Consider the following 17,734-nt stretch of genomic DNA (forward strand, 5'->3'; position numbering starts at 1 on the left):
TTGTCCATATGTTAATATAATACATCTTTAACAGTAAATACTAAGAATGGGAGGCATGTGAGTTAAATTCCAGTATCATTGTTTCTGTTATAATAGATTTAGGAGATGTGGTATTGGCCAAATAATCTGGAGTATTTGTGCTTCTGCATTTACTTAGTATTGCTTTTTATTGTCATTCCAAGCAATTTCACTTAGATCAACGAGACTTTTAATAAGTGGCGCCTATGTTAATGTGTTCCAGACACTTAATTGCTTTAACATCAGCTTCTTAGCACCACCTTGTGACAAAACAGTCATGAGAAAACACCACCACTTTACCATTAATACTTGGAATTTCACGTCAAGTTACTTCCTGATTCGATTGAATGTATAAATAAAGAACATTTCTATACCTCCCTTGATTTCTTTAGCAGATATCCTCCCAGTCTGTAACTCAAGTCATTTTATGGTTGGCACCATCTCCTACCACATGACAGTCACAAGGCATGATTTCAGCGGGACTCCCCTCTCAGCAGTGGATTTTATTTATGTTCATCTCTCAAACAAATTCCCACTGTTGCTTAAATCAATCCACAAAAGAATACACCCGTGACCTGCAAGCTTGTTTTTTATACAGCAATGTATATTGTGCAAGTAAAAGATGAATAAAATAGTTTTAAAACCATCAACCACACAGTACTGTAATGTTTTATGTATGGTCCTGAGTCTGATGCACTGGTAGCCTTTTGAATATTTAAGTAATGTTTAAACATAGTCATAGCACATGAATGTAACATAAAGGTAACAGACTAGCGTGCTTGTTTAAAAACACAGCCAGTGTATCATTTCGTGTCTAAATGTCTTTCAGAAGACACTAACCATGTTAAGTGTTGCACTTTACAATTCGTAGAATTTATTGCGGTATGCCAAAGTCTCACTGCATAAATATTGCATTGAGTAACTTTTATTCTTTGACAGGCCCGTCAGCTGACACGTCAGGTCAGCTGGGTTGTATACACTAATTAGAGTGGAAACTGTACAGCCCTGTATGCTGTCAACCCATCACACATAGGCCAAGTTCATTCAGGAGTAATTTAATTGCATACTTTATGTCCGAATTATTCTCGCCCCAGCGGCTACATTGTATGACGAGGACAAAAACACTTTCTATGTCGTGATTTGGACACAGGATTTCAGACAGTATGTTCTATTCCATGCCGCATATCATTTGATGCCGTATCATTATGAGCGATAGTGGCATGGAGCGCCATCATCCCCCAAACACATTTAAAGCACTTTTGACACAACCACCACCACCCAAAAACACATTTACTACACCATGAAAATTTGCATAAGTTGTTTTATTCATAGTTATTGTCCTTTTTATACTTCTTTTTTAATTGTTTTGTCTTTTGTTGAGGTGGACATCCCGTAAAGTCAAGCCTGAAGCCCTTTGCTGAGTTGTTTGCACATCACCCTCTGAACTGAAAAGAAAGGGTAAGAGGAGGAGTGGAGTGGGCTTTTTCCTCCCTCTCTTTCTCTCGCTCTCTCTTTATCTCACTTACAGTATCCCAGCTCAACCTTTATTTTCATTTGTTTGAACAAAGAGTGTACCTTACAGTATATTTACACATCATACTGACTGGCTGTTTAACAATTTCCACTTAGATAATGCAAGGAAGATTGAACTTTCAAGGTTTGCTTCATCGTTTTCATATTTTTCTACAGTCTTGTTCTCCTTTGATCCACTTTCTCCTCTCATGCTCAACTATGTAGTGAGATTTTCCTTGTTATCATTGTAGTCGTCATCACCACTGTCATCATCATCATCATCATCATCATCATCATCATCTTTTCTATCATCATCATAATCATAACATTATAATCACCATTATTATATTGATATAACTCTTTTCAATAGATTCCTCTCTGACAACTGTACAATCGTACACAGTGTTTGACTTTTATATATATTTTTGGGAATATATTATTTAAACCTAAGAAAAGAGGAACATAATCCCAAAGAAAATATATTAGTATCCCAAAGTAACAAAATCATGCATGTTTTAATGTATTTGTCCATAAAAACAAAACAAAACAAAATATTAACGTAACGGATGGGATCTGGTTTTATTTACAAATTGATCTTGGCACTGTTTTTGTTGTCTCTTGCTGGAAACTGGAATGATCATAAAGAATACTTTTGACTCTGCGGAGCATAACATTCTCCGGGTATTATAAGTCAGTGACCTGCTATAAAAGGCAGGTTTGAGAGACATATTCTTTTTTTTTTTTAAAGCACAAAAAAGATAAAAGAAAGAGGGAAAAAGAACAACATTAGATAGTAGACCAAGGGGCAAAACAGAAATAGTGTGTAGAAAACATATTTCACTTCAGCTTTACACTGTGGCAGTTTCCTCTTTTAGGCAGAAACCCTGTGACATCATGTCTACTGACATTTTTTTTTTTCCTCAGAAATACAGGCTCTCCCCACATCTCATCAGGTGCACTCACTGGTTACCATTGTTAGGGTGAAAATCCAAAAAGAGAACATTGATTCTGTCAAAATTCTTCCTGTAAAGCAGCATTAATTGACTCTGGCAAATAAAACAAAGTAGACAAACGTAACCGAAAACCACCAGTACAGACCTGCTACCTCAGGTTTGGCAGGCAGGTAGGGGTAGCTGTCTAAAATTTCCAGTGTTGCCTTGTCAGACAAGTGCTTGACTGTTGATCCAAGGATCTTGTGTGTGAGCAAACGTAAGGATGTGTGTGTGTGCATGTGTGTGTGCATGTGTATGTGTGTGTTTGGGTGTCTCTGCATACTCATATTCAGTGCAAACACATTGGGTAAAAATCCCATCTTGACCATGGCCCATCAGCTTTGTTGTTTCGACTGAAACACTTGGATCTACAGTATCGTCTAGCTCTGACCATCCTTCAACCTCATTTCATTTGCAGTTCTCTTTTGCACCTCCTCAAAGAGATAAACTGTCAGGCAGACTGACATGCCTTTTTGTTTATCCAGCCTGATGGTGGGCCGACCGCTTCACCCTCCCCCCACCCCCCCACCCAGCCTCAGGTCCTAGCACAGCCCAATGTACTTGAGATTGTTCTGGATGATCACGTCCGTGACAGCGTCGAACACAAACTGGATGTTGCTGGTGTCAGTGGCACAGGTGAAGTGCGAATAGATCTCCTTGGTCTCCTTGTTGCGGTTGAGGTCCTCAAACTGCCGTTGCACATAGACAGCTGCCTCCTCATAGGTGTTCTGACCTTTGTAGTCAGGGAAGCACACTGTCAGAGGAATGCGTTTGATCTTCTCAGCCAACAGGTCCTTCTTGTTGAGGAAGAGGATGAGCGACGTGTTGGTGAACCAGTTGTTGTTGCAGATGGAGTCAAACAGGCGCAAGCTCTCGGCCATGCGGCTCTGTGCGAATGTGAAGAGAGAAAGGGGAATAAGAAAGAAGATCAGAAAAGGATTTCACAGCTAAGAAAAATCTCGTAAATACAATGATTCCATTGTCATAACAGCAGGTGAGCGGTGTGTGCAGGAAGCTTGTTAATTATGTAGACAATCAACACCACGATGTCGCAACAATCAAGAGTAGGTTTTACAAAACAATGACAGTATTCACTTTTTTGGGTCTGTTTAGGGCACTGGCAGTTAAGGTTAGGGAAAGATCATTGTCTGTTTTAAAAAATAAAAAGTCAGATGTGACTTGGACATAAGATTTTTAATTTTTTAAAAAAGGGCGTGATCTTTCCGTAACCTTAAGGCAACAGTATGTAACACGTTTACCTTAAAAAAACAGCTTCAAAGCAGAGAAGTTGTCTAGTGGCAGTAACAGTACAGTACAAGTTACAGTTTGACCATGAATAAACTCTGCAGCTCCTCAAAACACAAGAAGAACTTCTGTTTGAGTGACAGCTATCACTATCCCTGCTAATATTCTTGCTATTTCTTATCCATGCTAATATCGATGCTATCCCTAATCCATGCTAGTGATGTTGATTTTGCTAGAATGGCAGTGTGGTTGCAATGGTAATAACTACGTATGACTATTAATAACGCCCCCCATTCTCTGTCTGAGAAAGAACGTTAGACAAGAAGAAACACTGGCTGGAGGGGGGCTTTAAACCTAAGTACAGACAGGAGTTTAGATTGGAAATGCTGCATTCTGGTATGACTGAACTTTATATGGCCCCCAATCACCTTATTTCACTCAAAGGGTCGAGTCCGAACATAATCCAGGCAGCGATTTCATTTCACAACCTTATCGTGACAACAATTTAGTACTTTACAGAAATAATTTCTAGGAGACAGGGTTGGTTCAAATGAAAATGAAGACAAGATAAGAGGAGAACTGAAACCCATCCAGAACAAGTCCCAGATATCCACTTGACTAGCCAAAGGTACAGCTTCCTCTGTTTTGTCAACAGAGACTTGAGACTCAGACAGATGAAGACCTGAGTTTGAACTCTCACATTCTTCTCTGAAACAGCTGCTAACTTATTTTACCACCAATCTTGGTCTCCAAGTCAAAAACTGTGATCAGTGATCAGCCTTGTAAAAAAACTCACTGATGTCTAAAATATGTGGCTGGTATCTGCAACAAACCAGAACCCATAACACTGTACCACTGTTCAAAATGGGTTTTTTTTATGTTATGTAACTTGTTTATCATTTTTTTCATTAGACTCCACTTCAAATACGGCATGACATTACAAAAATGCATTATTTTAAATAGAAATTCAACATTTAATTTGCAGGACGGTAAAAGATAATAGTTTCAATACAGAAGAAATATCTGTCTGTGTGCGTCCCTGTGCTTACATACAATTTGAGCTCATGTGTTGTTAAATGTTTAAGAGAAAAGAAAGAAAAAGAGAGTTGATCTGTTCATGGCTGCCATGTGGCGACTGGCCAGTAGCTTGTGACTGGGAGGCTGTCAGATGGAAGACTGCTGTTTAAAAGGTTACAGACACAACATGATGCTCTGAGCAAATCACAAGACCTGCACAGCATGAAAAAAAGATATTGAGGGAATAGCAAAGGATTAGACAATCCTAATGCAGATTCAAAGCACACCCTGATTGTTCAGTGGTGTAAGTGCGCTATTTTTGGGTAATGATGAAAAGGCTATGAAACACAAAGATTCATATAACCTTAAAATGTAGCCTCAAAAATGTTTTACAACTTAAAATGTACAATAGGTTATAAGGATTATGTCACCATATTGTATTATTTGTGTCCATAAAAGTTGCCTCTTTATATTAAATTAGTGTGTGTGTATGTACAAAAGTATGAATTGAGACTTTAACAAATAAAGAAATTAAATGATTTAAAGCCTGACAGAAACTTTCCCAGTGAGATTAATGTCATATGTGTCTGTGTTATTTTGCCATGTTTTTGTCGTATGTGTGTTCTATCTGATTCTTGGGGGTTAAACTGAGTGGGGTGCCATTATAGCTTTCAGCCAGTCAAAGCCCTGAAGCCGCCCCGCTACTTAATAATTTCTATAACATTTCTCATCTAAAAAGAATTCACACTCGACATTAGACTTAATTGGGTCCTCAGCAATACACGTGCCAAGCGTGAAGTCAAGCCAAGTGTGAAGTCAATTTGATGAATGGTTGTCGAGATAAGCGACGGACATACAGACAGACAGACTATTCTGTGCTTTATGTAGGAGTAGATACATTTTAGATTCTTTAATTACTGCAACACACTCATTGCAAATTAAACAATTAGAGAGACATAGACATATTTTCAGTAATGCTCTTGAAGAGGTTTATAAAAGCTACTAAGCGTGATCAGAACTCTGTCACATGAAAATAAAATGTTGATTTGTGATACCCAATACCAATCCATACATATTGCCCTATCAGTACTGCGCAATAAAGGGAAAAAAGGAAGAAAATGCAATAGCTCACTTGACAGAGGAAAAATGTTTTTAATCCAGAATGTTAGTGATAAAGACTTGAATAAAAAAGAAGCAGTGTGATGAAGTAGACAGTATGAGTTTATGTATTACATCAATGAGCGTGTGTGTACATAGATATATACACTTAAGATGTGGTTTACATATAGATATATATGTATGTATGTATGCATACATATAGCTTCTGGGCTTGATGTGGCCCGCATGCCACTAACTGAATAGACTGCTTGTGAAAACATTTTTCCAAAAAGACTTGTTCTACTAATGAATGAGCTATTGTTTAAACAACAAAAGTAATGATAATAACTTCATTTATAAAGCACCCTTCAAAACATGTTTACAAAGTGCTTTACAAGCAGGGTTACACAGTGCAGTGATAAAAAAATATGATAACTGATAAAAACTAATGAAACAGGAATCGTGCAATCGGATAAAATAAAGCTGCACCATTCACACAAGTTTTTAAAGAGGACACTGATGTTGCTAACCTAAGATTCTCTGGTAGGAAGTTTCATAAATGAGGGGCCCTTATTCTTAAAGCCTGGTCACCTTTAGCGACACAGTGGAGTTAGGAACTGTGAAAAGGGTCCCAGCTGAGGTTCTCAGGTTACGCACCAGCTCATAGGAGCCAAGAAACTTAGAAATATAGTTGGGGCCAAGACCCTGCAGAGCTTTAAAACTAAGCAATACATTTTTAAAACTAGTGAAAGGAGGCAAGGAGAAAAGTAATCTGGTCTTGTAATTTGGAGTTGATTTAAAGCCTAGCAGCTGCATTTGGAACAAGTTGAAGGCAAGAGTTGGCTGTCTGACTAAGACAAGAATAAAGGGCATTGCAATAATCTAGACATGATGAAATAAAGACATGAATGATCTTTCCAAGGTCTGCTTGAGGTGGAAATGTCTTTTTTGAGGTAGAAGGCAAAGGTTAATGGGAGGTTGACTGGATAACAGTAATGATATTTGCAGGAGCAAGAAACAACGATTTCTGACTTGGAATCATTTAGTTTAAGGTTTTGTCAATCACTAAATGTCCGAGAGGCAAGATAAAACATTTGCCAAGTTGCCTGAATCATTGGGTCTGAAGGGGACATAAAGCGGAGTATTGTCTCCACAGGAGGAAAGATTAATGTTATTTTTGTGGATAGTAAGACCCAAGGAAAGAATGTCAATAGAGAGCAGTAAGGGGCCGAGTATTGAGCCTTGGGGGATGCCACAAGGTAGGGGGCCTCAGAGGTTTAGCTAAATATTATTAAGAAACATCTATCAGTGAGTTCCAGGAGTGGAACCAATCTAAAGCTCCCAAATGCCATTTTTCTAGATGATTGATTAAACTGTATAAACTATCAATGGAGGAGGCTTAAAATTGAGCAGTAAGTCATTTAAATGAAAAAAAAGAAAAAGAAATACAGGCAGAGGGAAATAAAATGAGGTTTTGGTCAACACAAATTGCATAAAAATTTGCACTTAAGGGTTAAAACTACTCTTTCTCCATACATATGTCTGCCTCTCTGCCTGTTCTCTCACATGTTACGACCGGGTCAGATTGAAACATAAGCTCTCCTTTCTGTATAGATATGTGTTCCCAGGGACAAAGACCGGCTCTGGAACCTTATACACTACACAAAGTCATGTCAGTCTGTTTGACCTCACTCCTTGTCTTTCCAGGGTGTCAAAACAAGAGCCCAGCTGCTAAGAGAGTATGGCAGGAGACAGCCAGCTGAGCCCAGGGAGTCTCACTACAGTGCTCGTACAGTAAGAGTTTCTTAATGGGGGAGCGGGAGGAGGGGGTAGAGCAACATCCAGGAGCACTAAAGCATGCAGACCCCCTCCCTTTGCTTCAAACACCCACTGATTCACAGATACGCAAGCACACACACAACACACATACACGTATAGATATATATACGTACCCACACACACACACATGCACACACACACACACACGCACACACACACTCTACTTTCCCCCTCGCTGCCTCCTGTCAGAATAGTCCAGAGGCGCAGGCCTTAATTAAGCTTAAGTATTAATGAGGAAGTTCATCCCAGTTTCATTGCTTTGTTTCCCATAAATACAAATTACTTAAAGTGTATGAGGTACTTATCCCCAGTCACTGTATTACCTGCAGTAGATGACCGTCAGCTCTCCCCCCGTGTGCAGAAGCAGAATAAGTTCAGGGAAGCAGAGCATTGTACTGCTAATGGGACTGACAGCAAGAGGTATTTTAGCCACCTAAAAGAAGACACAGCTAAAAAATATATATCCATTTAAATGTATGCTATATTTTGAACATTTTAGGTGCTTTAAACCAACCCAAACATTAGCGTAATACAGTGCACGGCAGGCATAGCTGCGCTTGTGCGTATGAATACAGATGCTGTACGGTTGAGGGAATGTAGTCTTAAAGGAAAGGACTCTCTGACAGCAATGTAAAGCATTACAGCATATTTTTTTAGATGGGACTTCTTTTAGGTGGCTAAAATACATCTTGCTGTCAGTGCCGTTTAACAGTACAATGCTTTGCTTCCATGTCCATGCTTCACGCTGCTTCTCCACACAGGGGGAGAGCTGACCATCATCTACTGCAGGTAATACACTGACTAGGGATAAGTACCTCATATAACCCCATATCAAAAGACCCGAACTATCCCTTTAAGTGTGCAGCTACCCCTTTGTAATTCATTAAGGTTCAGTTTAAAAATGTCACTGCCAAACAAGAAGGGAGGCTTTTGTTTATCCACTCAGATGGTTTTCTCTTTCATGTCAGCTAACACAGTCTTTTGGGTTTCGTATCTGCTGTATATTCATTTCTTTGTACTCTGTAAGAGTATGATGTATGACTAGTTTAGGTGAACTACCCTAATATGACATTGAACATGGATCGTTGTGTGAAGCTGCACCTTCAGACTTCAAACCGAAGCTGCTGCGGTAAGGCCCCAAAACGTGGTATGCTCTCTACCAGGTGAGATACTGGTATGACTTTCAGTAACGTTAAAGATAACTTGGATCTGGAAACAAACGATGAATATGTTTTTGCTATCACAGCAATAGCCAGAACATTGGCGAACATTGAAACCCAGTGTACGTGACCATCTAAATATTTGCAAAAACAATCATGGCATGACTTTTTCCCTTGGCGTGTCCTTGAACATTCCCTCTGTTTCCTGGAAATCTCTATTTCAGAGCAGCATCATGTTATAGAAAGCAATTCAATTACATGATAGTAATGTCTTTGATAACCCATTAGGCACTTAAGATGCTGTTGCTGTGTGAGGAAAATATCCCTGAATACATTGTGAGGCACTGTTCTGACACCTGCCTCTGTGTTTCTGGAGGGACAGTTTGTGCGATTTAAAAGTCATTTTACATTCAGATCAGTTCATACGTCGTCATTGCTGCGGCTAGAAAAGAAAAAGGGCACCTGACAAATTTGACACAGGAACATGAAAGACCAATAAATAATTTTCTGGTTGTCCTTCATGTGACAGGTAATTGATTCCCTTGTGAGAGATTAATGAAATAATAATTGAAACAATAGAAATAGCGCTGACACGGCAGTCAGTGTCTGCCTTGATGTTTTGCAAACGCAAGATTAAACAGCCACTAACCTCAGGACGAGGCTTTTCATTTTCACCTCACATACACACAGAATTCGCCGCAGTTGCTCAGCCTCAGCCTGTGCATATAAACCTGCACTGCACATTCTTAATAACGCACCCACAAACGCTCACGCAGGTACACAATACATGCATGCACATATACACCTCGTATCTATTCTCTCCAGCGCCGCTGTTTGTTCCCCCTCCCCTCCTCTCACCCTCCTCTCCCCTTCTCATCCTCCCTTCCCTAGTCACAGCTCACTGTCAACAGTGCAGGATTAGGAGCATTTGACTGGCCTGTTGCTAAGCAACGGTAACCATGGCAACCGATTCATTATGAAGACAGGGATGGGACAGGGAAAATGCATCAGGGAATGGGTTGATGGGTAAATGTTGTACTGTAATTATTCTGGTGTATTTTCTGTCTTGTGTGAGCTGGTGCACTGAAACTGAACCGTGTGGATTTGTTCTGACAAAGTTTGTTTTCTGTTTGTGTGACATTGTATAAAGCATTGAGGGTTAAATTCACTAAGATGATCACTGGGCACAACAAGGCGTCATTATAAAACACCTTTTTCTCTAATGAGAACCTTTAAAGCATCGGAAACACTTTTGTATACATTTGTAGACTGTTTTCTGGAGCTAATGATCAGTGATTACCATAAAAATTTGCAGAAAAACTTCTGAATGACAGCCGAATGAGCGACTGAATTCTTCCTCAAACATCAAGCACACAGCCTCTAATGGCTGTGCCATTAAACTCCCATAATCCGTCCTTGTGTGTTGTTTTCTGTTAGATAAGAGAGATTTCATGGAGCCTCTGTTCAAACATGCATAATGCTACTATTTTTTTCAGTTCTCGCAACTAAGACTATGAAATAAAAGAGTCAGAGATGTACTTGAACTAAAATTGATGAGTCACCTCTGGTCCAGAAAGCTGAATCAGTAATTTTGTTGTGTTAAATGATTACCTAATCTCAAAAGGTTTCATTTCACATTGATTAATTAACTCTTTTTAATGCTTATTGATTAAAAAGAACCTTGTACTCAGATGTGTGAGTGCTATGGTAAAGAAGGTCAAGATGTTTATGCTGACAGGTTCATGTTGGTCTCTTAATCAAGACGTCAGCATTTTCATTGAGTTAAAGAGTACACATTACTGATGCAGGGATTAAAATTAAAAGCTCTAAAATTTTGATAATGTTATTGTAAGAGAGCCATTAATTAGAAATCAATATATATGCTACTTGAAAGCTTTACTGCAAATGTATTCAACATTGCTTGAGGCTCAAATGGGACGTAAGTCATACCCCCACAGTGTCTTTATATATTGCCCTATCTGTTAAATGCAGTTTGTTAGTTGTAAAAGCAATAAATACAAAATCTTTGCCGAGCCATTTTAAAGCAAATTATGATGCAAAAGCCCAAAGTTCAGGTATTTAGTCAAACCGTTAGCTCAAGCTGTTTTTGCCAAAGGATGTGGTCATGTTTTTGTTATCTAAAAATCTGCACAGTTGTCTTTTTGTAAAATGCAAGCCGACCAGACAGATGGAACATATTTTCTTAGAAATATGTACACATTTCCCCTGAGATCAGCCTGCCTGATATTCTGCTGTTTACCAGAAGCTTTTTTCCTCTGTAGTCAATTGTCAGTATCTATTTTCCGGTAGATTGAAATATGTTGTTTTCTCCTTTGGCATTTGGACCTCCTTCAGATATATTTGAAGTATTTTTTTTAAGGTATTGTATATTGGTTTGTTCATTCTAAGGCATCATGTGTATTTTGTTGAATTTTTTTACATTTTGTATATTACAGTAGCTTGTCAGTATAAATCTCTGTTTGCACTTGAATCAGGGTCAGCTTAATGACCCATTCCTTTACCGTCACATTATACTGACCTTCATTCCTTGCAGTACCTAACATTAATCATAACTCATGCATAACACAACTTAACAGAAACCAACTAGGGATTCACTGCTGGTTTATTCCCCTTCAGCTGTTGTATCAAGCACATTTTTGTAACCAAAGACATATAAAGCACACAGATAAATTGCAGATGTATTGAGCATGTAAAGACCAGGTCAGCAGTGTTGTGTCAGCTGACAGTGGTTAGTGAAGTGGGCAGTTCCAAGATGCAGGAATTCACAGTGGGGCCTTCTGTAGATGTCGAAGGAACCACAGCGACATACCTGCACTCAGTCCGGTAACATTTAGATTAGGTGTACAGTGAATGTGACATGTAGCTTCTGCTGCATTATACTGTCTGCCTGATGGGCCTGCAGAGATTTCAGGGTGTGGCTCGATGTCCTGTATGGTCACCATTATGCTTTTTGTGTGCTAGTAAAGCCTCTCAGTGCAATACAGGTTCAAATTTATGCATTTATTCAGCACTTTATGGTGTGATTGCATAACTGTAAAACCACACCCCATCCACAGTGTGACATTCAGTTTAAATGATGTGTGAGTAGATCATCTCTGTTGGTTATACTTTAACAAGCTCTGTGGCCTGATAGACTTCTACACATTTCTGCCGTAAGTACAGTATGTTCTATTCATAAATTAATTATAGTGTATAAATGTGTTTATGCTTGAAGTAAAATATGCACAAGAAAATGGGGGTATTAAAATGATGTTGCATCTGTTATAATACCACCTGCAGAGTATTGACAATTACATCAATATGGTGTTGAATCTGCACTGATTAATTTCATCCCATTGCTAATACAAAAGCCCAAAACAGTGTGCTGCTACATGTTTGAATAATGTGGAGGTTTTCTAACAATGTGTAGTGGAGAGAGACCGTACAAAAGTTAAGTACAAGTTAACCAACATACTGTACACCGGGCCATAACCTATGTAATCTGTATGCTTGCTGTGCCTTGTGCAAAACCTCAGATGACTAATGTGATTGCTAAGAAATGGTATACTCTCTGCTTTGGTCTCTAGTCTCAATAAAATGGCTCAAACTAAATGTGGCTAACAAGTAGAGACTGACCGATAAATTGGTTGGCAGATATTATCCAAGGTAACCAACATTGGACAATATTGTTTTTTTAAAGGAATTATAATTAAGAAAAAGAAGCCTGTGTAATTTATAATTATTAAAGTCCTAGTGAAGTTTACTGATTCAGTGTTCTGCTGTCATTTTAGCCACTAAAGATTATTGTTAAGCTATAAATTATCCTGCCTCTGTCACATATTTTGTGTTTGATAAACACATTGTATTGCATTGTATATCAGCTAATATAGATATATGGGAATGAACAAGCTAGCCTTCGCCAGTCACTAGATTAATTCATGCTATTCTGTCAGTTGCATGTTCTCATCAGTAATCAAGTACAACGATTTGATGTGGCTCAGAGGTACTGGGCATGGCTAGAAGAGAGACGCGCAACCTGCATGGACAGGTTTAGAAAATGCATGGACAATTATATAGCTTCACATAACTGACTACATTTGAACAGCAGCTAATTTGTAGTAAAAAAAACCACACTATGGATGTGCACTCTGCTAACTAACACACCCCAGCAGTAGCAACAACATACAGACAACAATAGTATATCTGAAATACTTTAAAATACATCCAAGTCTACAAGATGTGTATGAACTAATTTGGTTGATTACTGTGGATATTATGGTTAAAGGGTAACTCCACCAATTTTAAACATCACAGAGTGTTTTGACAGGTCTTGGAATATTACTACTGCATATGTGAAAAAAGTAGTAGAAAGCCTTTTGTGGCTCCAGAGGAAGCTGCATGTAATCTGATAAACTACTTTCAGTGGTGTCGCCCAGTAGCAAAATTGGTTTGCGGGTAATATAGGCAATGTATGTATGTAATGTAATCAGATTTTGGATAGGAAGAAGATTATGTGGGAAAGAAATGGCAATATTTTTGGCTCTTATGTATTTATTTTGATAATTTGTTTTTAAACTAGTCATAATAAGTGGACTGCTTTTCAAAATCTTGGGCTTACATTGCCCACGATGCAACTGAGTGACATCACCGGAGAAGATTTATGAGAGTACATGCACCTTCCTCTGGAGCCATAAAAGGCTTTACACTACTTTTTCACATATGCAGTAGTAATTCCTAAGACCTGTGAACACACTTTAATGTGTAAAACTGGTGAAGTTACCCTTTAATAGGAAGTGGTAACAAATAAATCTGTTAAGGCAGCATGCAACAAATGAGCACGGAAAATCATAGCCAGCATTAATGTCGGTAAATCACACGGCACATCAACCACCTGAAGGACCCCTGTTAGTACATTCAGAGGGTTTTTAAGCTTATGACGTAAAACACATCGAACTATAAAGGCAGCCAATAATTCCATCACAATCCAACCATGAAAATGTCAGTATCTGCAGAAATCTTATTCATCCCAGTGGGCTCTGCAGAAGGGTGGTTGCTCTAATTTCAGGATACCTTTCCTTCTGGTGCTTTAGATCCATTGCTTCTATCTTCCTCTCCTATCTCAGAATAATAAAAGTTGTTTTTTCTAGCACCTGTGAACTCCCATTGCTACACAGTGCCTTCACAACCTGCTAATTCTCACAGGTACAGCCTCACACTTTATTCTGTGAACTCAATTAACACCATACTGCATTTTTCTTCTCAGACTTTATTTTTAACCTATACAACTAATTGATTTCATGTTCCAACCTGACACACTGTACACCCTGTTTTATCCGGGTAACCCGTGAATTATCAGGCCAGCTCAGTTACAGGAATGACAAAGTTTCCTTTGAGTTATTTCTAGGCGAGACTGTAAAAAGACATCAAGGTTAACACAGATACCGGAACCTCTTTAGGAAAAAATGTGATCATTCCTGTGAAGAAAATAAAAATAGCTGACCTCTCATAGTTGTTGAAGACTAAAAAAGTACAATAGTATCTACTGTTGGCCTGCCATTATCTAAACAAGCAATAACTACCCAACTATTCCAAAACACTCAGATAAGAAAAATGGATATGCTATGGATAACAAATTGTTCAAAGTCCACAACCATGTAGAGGAGATAACAAACAAAAGACTCTCTCTTTATTGAGACAGTTTTAAAATAGCTTTGCTACCACTTGAAAGCAGAGTGAATGCATTTCACCCATTTCTACAAAATCAGTCCACTCAACAAATTCGGATATGGACCATAAAGTTCAGTTAAGGTTTTCCAAACTGTTCATTAAACAAAACCGAATAAACTGTAGATGAATTCTTGTGTGTAGTAATTTTATTTAGGATGGAAATAAAATTAAAAAAGGGTGCGTAAAGTGGCTCAAGATGCCCTGTGATGATTTTAAGGAAATTACACTCTGCAGTTATGTCTTAAACATGACCTGGAGGAAGATTTGATAAAAGTAAGAAAATATGGTTGGCAGAGCAGCCCATTAGTAGAATAAATCCAATCAACAGTCTATGCCATAATGAATATCAAGGGTGGAGGAAATGGATTCGCATATGCATCACGATTTCCTCTTGAAAGACTATGACTCGATGCAGAAAAGACGTTGTGATAGCCTGTAACATTTTTTAAAGGCTGGTCGTTTTTATGTTGCTCACAGCTGAATCAACTGGATGGTGAATCGTAAGGTACGTGCATAAACACGTGCATTGTGTTTATGTTTCAAAATAGACTACTTCTTGAGTTTTGGTGAGGATGGCTGACCATGAGCAAAAATATTGGAAGTAATTTGTGGATCATTACAAGTACACTCTTTTTTTAAAAGCAGCAGGTAGTCACAGAGTGAGAAAAATAAACTACGTATAGAAATCAAAAGTTTTGATCCATCAAGATGCATCAATAATCATTTCATAAGCGAACCTTAGCCCATAACTAGAGATTCCCACCCCCAATGAACATCTTTCTGGCTTTTTGTGGCAAATCAGGTATCCTTCTTCCCCAAAGAATAGGTCATTCAGGCAACCTCTGACCTTTTGGGGAGAGATTTTATTTAGCCTCTAATCAAAGTTTTAAATATTTGCAACTATACCTATAGACCTTTTGAACTAAAGATCCAAAGATTAAACATTAACACTTGCATGTTTGTGTGGGCTCGTGTTTTCCTACTTCAAATAATAAGCTGTTGAGCAGGTTGGTGAACTGTGCATTTGTTCCCACCAAAGTAAACATGAGTCATTTAAAATGACAAAAAGGCGGACGTAATCTACTCGTTGTTCTGTACCGAAGTTGTTCCAAAATGCTGTTGTGTTAATTGGAAGCAATCATCAAATACAGTTTCCGTAAAATAATTTTGGGAGTAGCCCTTTCATAACTTCTAATAGCCAATATCATGTTGTTGCAAACAATACGTGTATGATGGAAACAAAAGTAAAATGTAATCCCTCTATCTGTAACCGCAGCATGGTTGTTGTTTTGAAGACGGGGATGTACAGAGAGGAAATGACACGGCAGAACAGACTTGTATTCTCAGAACGGTTAAACCATTTTATAGAAATATTACTTGTTTTGCAGTTTTGCCTTTATTCACTAAATGAAAAACATCTTATTCTCTCATTATTTACTTGTGCGACTGTCCGTTAATAATTCAAGATAATTGCAATAAATCAGATCATCAGTCACATTTTATCTGTCGCACATAAGAGTTTTATTCTTGCCATCTAATTATCTATTCCCGTGGTGAGAAATCAAGGTTAAATATCTTCTCACCAATTGTGTAAAATTTTAATAAGAGAGAATATCTGTATAATTTATGCTAATTAGGTTGAACTTTTGTCTTTGAGTCAGTGGCTGCTGAGTGCAAGCATATATTTGTGCATACATGTGTGCATATGCATACATTCACTATGAAAATGTGGGCCCTTTAAAACTGATTTCTCTTACCGTCTGGTTGTCCTCGTAGAGTTTGAGGTCATAGCCACTTAGCTCGACACAGAAAATGATTGCAGTCACGCCTTCGAAGCAGTGGATCCACTTCTTTCTCTCTGAACGCTGTCCACCCACATCTACCATCTTGAAGGTGAGCTCCTTGAAGGTGAACTTGTTCTCCACAATGCCAGTGGTCATGTCGCGGGATCGCAGGATGTCCTCTACAGTAGGGATATACTCAGCTGCAGAGATGCGGTCCAGGTCATTCAGGTAGTAGGCAGTGTTGTCCTCTAAGTGGTACTCATTGGATCGTTGAAAGCACTCCTGGACCCCTGAGTCAGCCCACAGACGTTTCATGACCCCCAGCAGCTCTGGAGTGATCTCCCCTTTGCTCTCAGCTGGCCCTGTGAGGGCAAAGAGCTGCACAGCGTCATAGGCGCGATCAGGATTGTGAAAGTCGATCTTGAGGGTGGTGAGGGCACGGATGATGCGGGTGAGTGAGTCGATGGCATTGTACAGGATGAGGGGCTTGTACTCCTTGCAAGCCTCCAGATTGAAGCCTCCACTGTGGATGATCTTCATCTGTTTGACAATGGTGCTCTTGCCCGAGTTACTGGTGCCCAGCAACAATAGCTTGATCTCACGCCGCTGTCGCTGACTCTCTGACCGCAAGTGGCGGTCGATTCGCCGCGAGCGCCGCGCCGCTTCCTTCTCCTCCGAGCTCTGACGGCATCCCATGGTCCTCCACCACGTGGTGAGCGCAAAGGAACTCGTGCTGCTGCTTGATGTGAAAGCAAATTAGAACGAAGGGGTTCACTAAAAAGGAGTCGTTGGAGGAGTTGGACGGGGTTTTCACTAAAGGTCGTGACTTGCTGGGGGAGAGGCAGACAAAACTTCCCGAGAGACAGGAGAGCCACCACACTGAGGAGTGACTCAGGAGTATTTCATTCTTTTTGTTCAGGTGCAGTCTGTGAGTCCTGTGTGGGCAGAACCCAGACTTGTGGGATGCCCACACAGCGCCTGGCACTGAGGTTGGACTGCCTACTGAAGCCAAGGGAGCTGGGGTTCATAGCAGGGGCTCCCCCTGAGGAAAAGCTCTGCAGGAAGGCTTGGGAATGTTCACTGATGTCAGTAGAGAAAGCGTTTGGGCTTGATGCGTGTGAATAGCAAAACTCCCTCACTCTCCTCCCACATGGCTCTTGTGGTGCGTTGCCCTTGTACTGCTTCTGCCACCATTCACCTCAGCTCAATATTTGGCCTGTTTTCCTTGATCTTCCTGGTAAAATCTTCTCTTCTTCTTCTGTGGTGTGATATCTGCCCGACGACTGAAGGCCTCTGAGTCTGCCAAGACATAAGACAGAAAGGAGACATGAATATCATGCTT

General features: G+C 39.4%; 1 protein-coding gene across 1 annotated transcript; it reads right to left on the reverse strand.

Annotated features, from left to right (window-relative positions):
• Window positions 1–3,064: 3,064 nt before the first annotated feature.
• On the reverse strand, window positions 3,065–17,088 carry gnaz (guanine nucleotide binding protein (G protein), alpha z polypeptide). The gene is made up of 2 exons (XM_073477951.1): window positions 16,366–17,088; window positions 3,065–3,409 (listed from the first exon to the last, which is right to left on the reverse strand). The coding sequence occupies exons 1-2, from the start codon at window positions 17,086–17,088 to the stop codon at window positions 3,065–3,067; spliced, it is 1,068 nt and encodes a 355-aa protein (XP_073334052.1).
• Between the last annotated feature and the right edge of the window lie 646 nt (window positions 17,089–17,734).

The sequence above is a fragment of the Pagrus major genome, chromosome 12 (assembly GCF_040436345.1).
Source record: "Pagrus major chromosome 12, Pma_NU_1.0".
NCBI classification, from domain to species: Eukaryota; Metazoa; Chordata; class Actinopteri; order Spariformes; family Sparidae; genus Pagrus; species Pagrus major.

What these genes read in the sequence shown, in the direction of transcription:
- gnaz (XM_073477951.1), bottom strand. Translation starts at nt 17,088, where the DNA reads ATGGGATGCCGTCAGAGCTCGGAGGAGAAGGAAGCGGCGCGGCGCTCG. An exon ending in TCTACGAGGACAACCAGACG is followed by an intron (nt 3,410 to 16,365) that starts GTAAGAGAAATC and finishes ACATTCGCACAG; the next exon opens with AGCCGCATGGCCGAGAGCTT.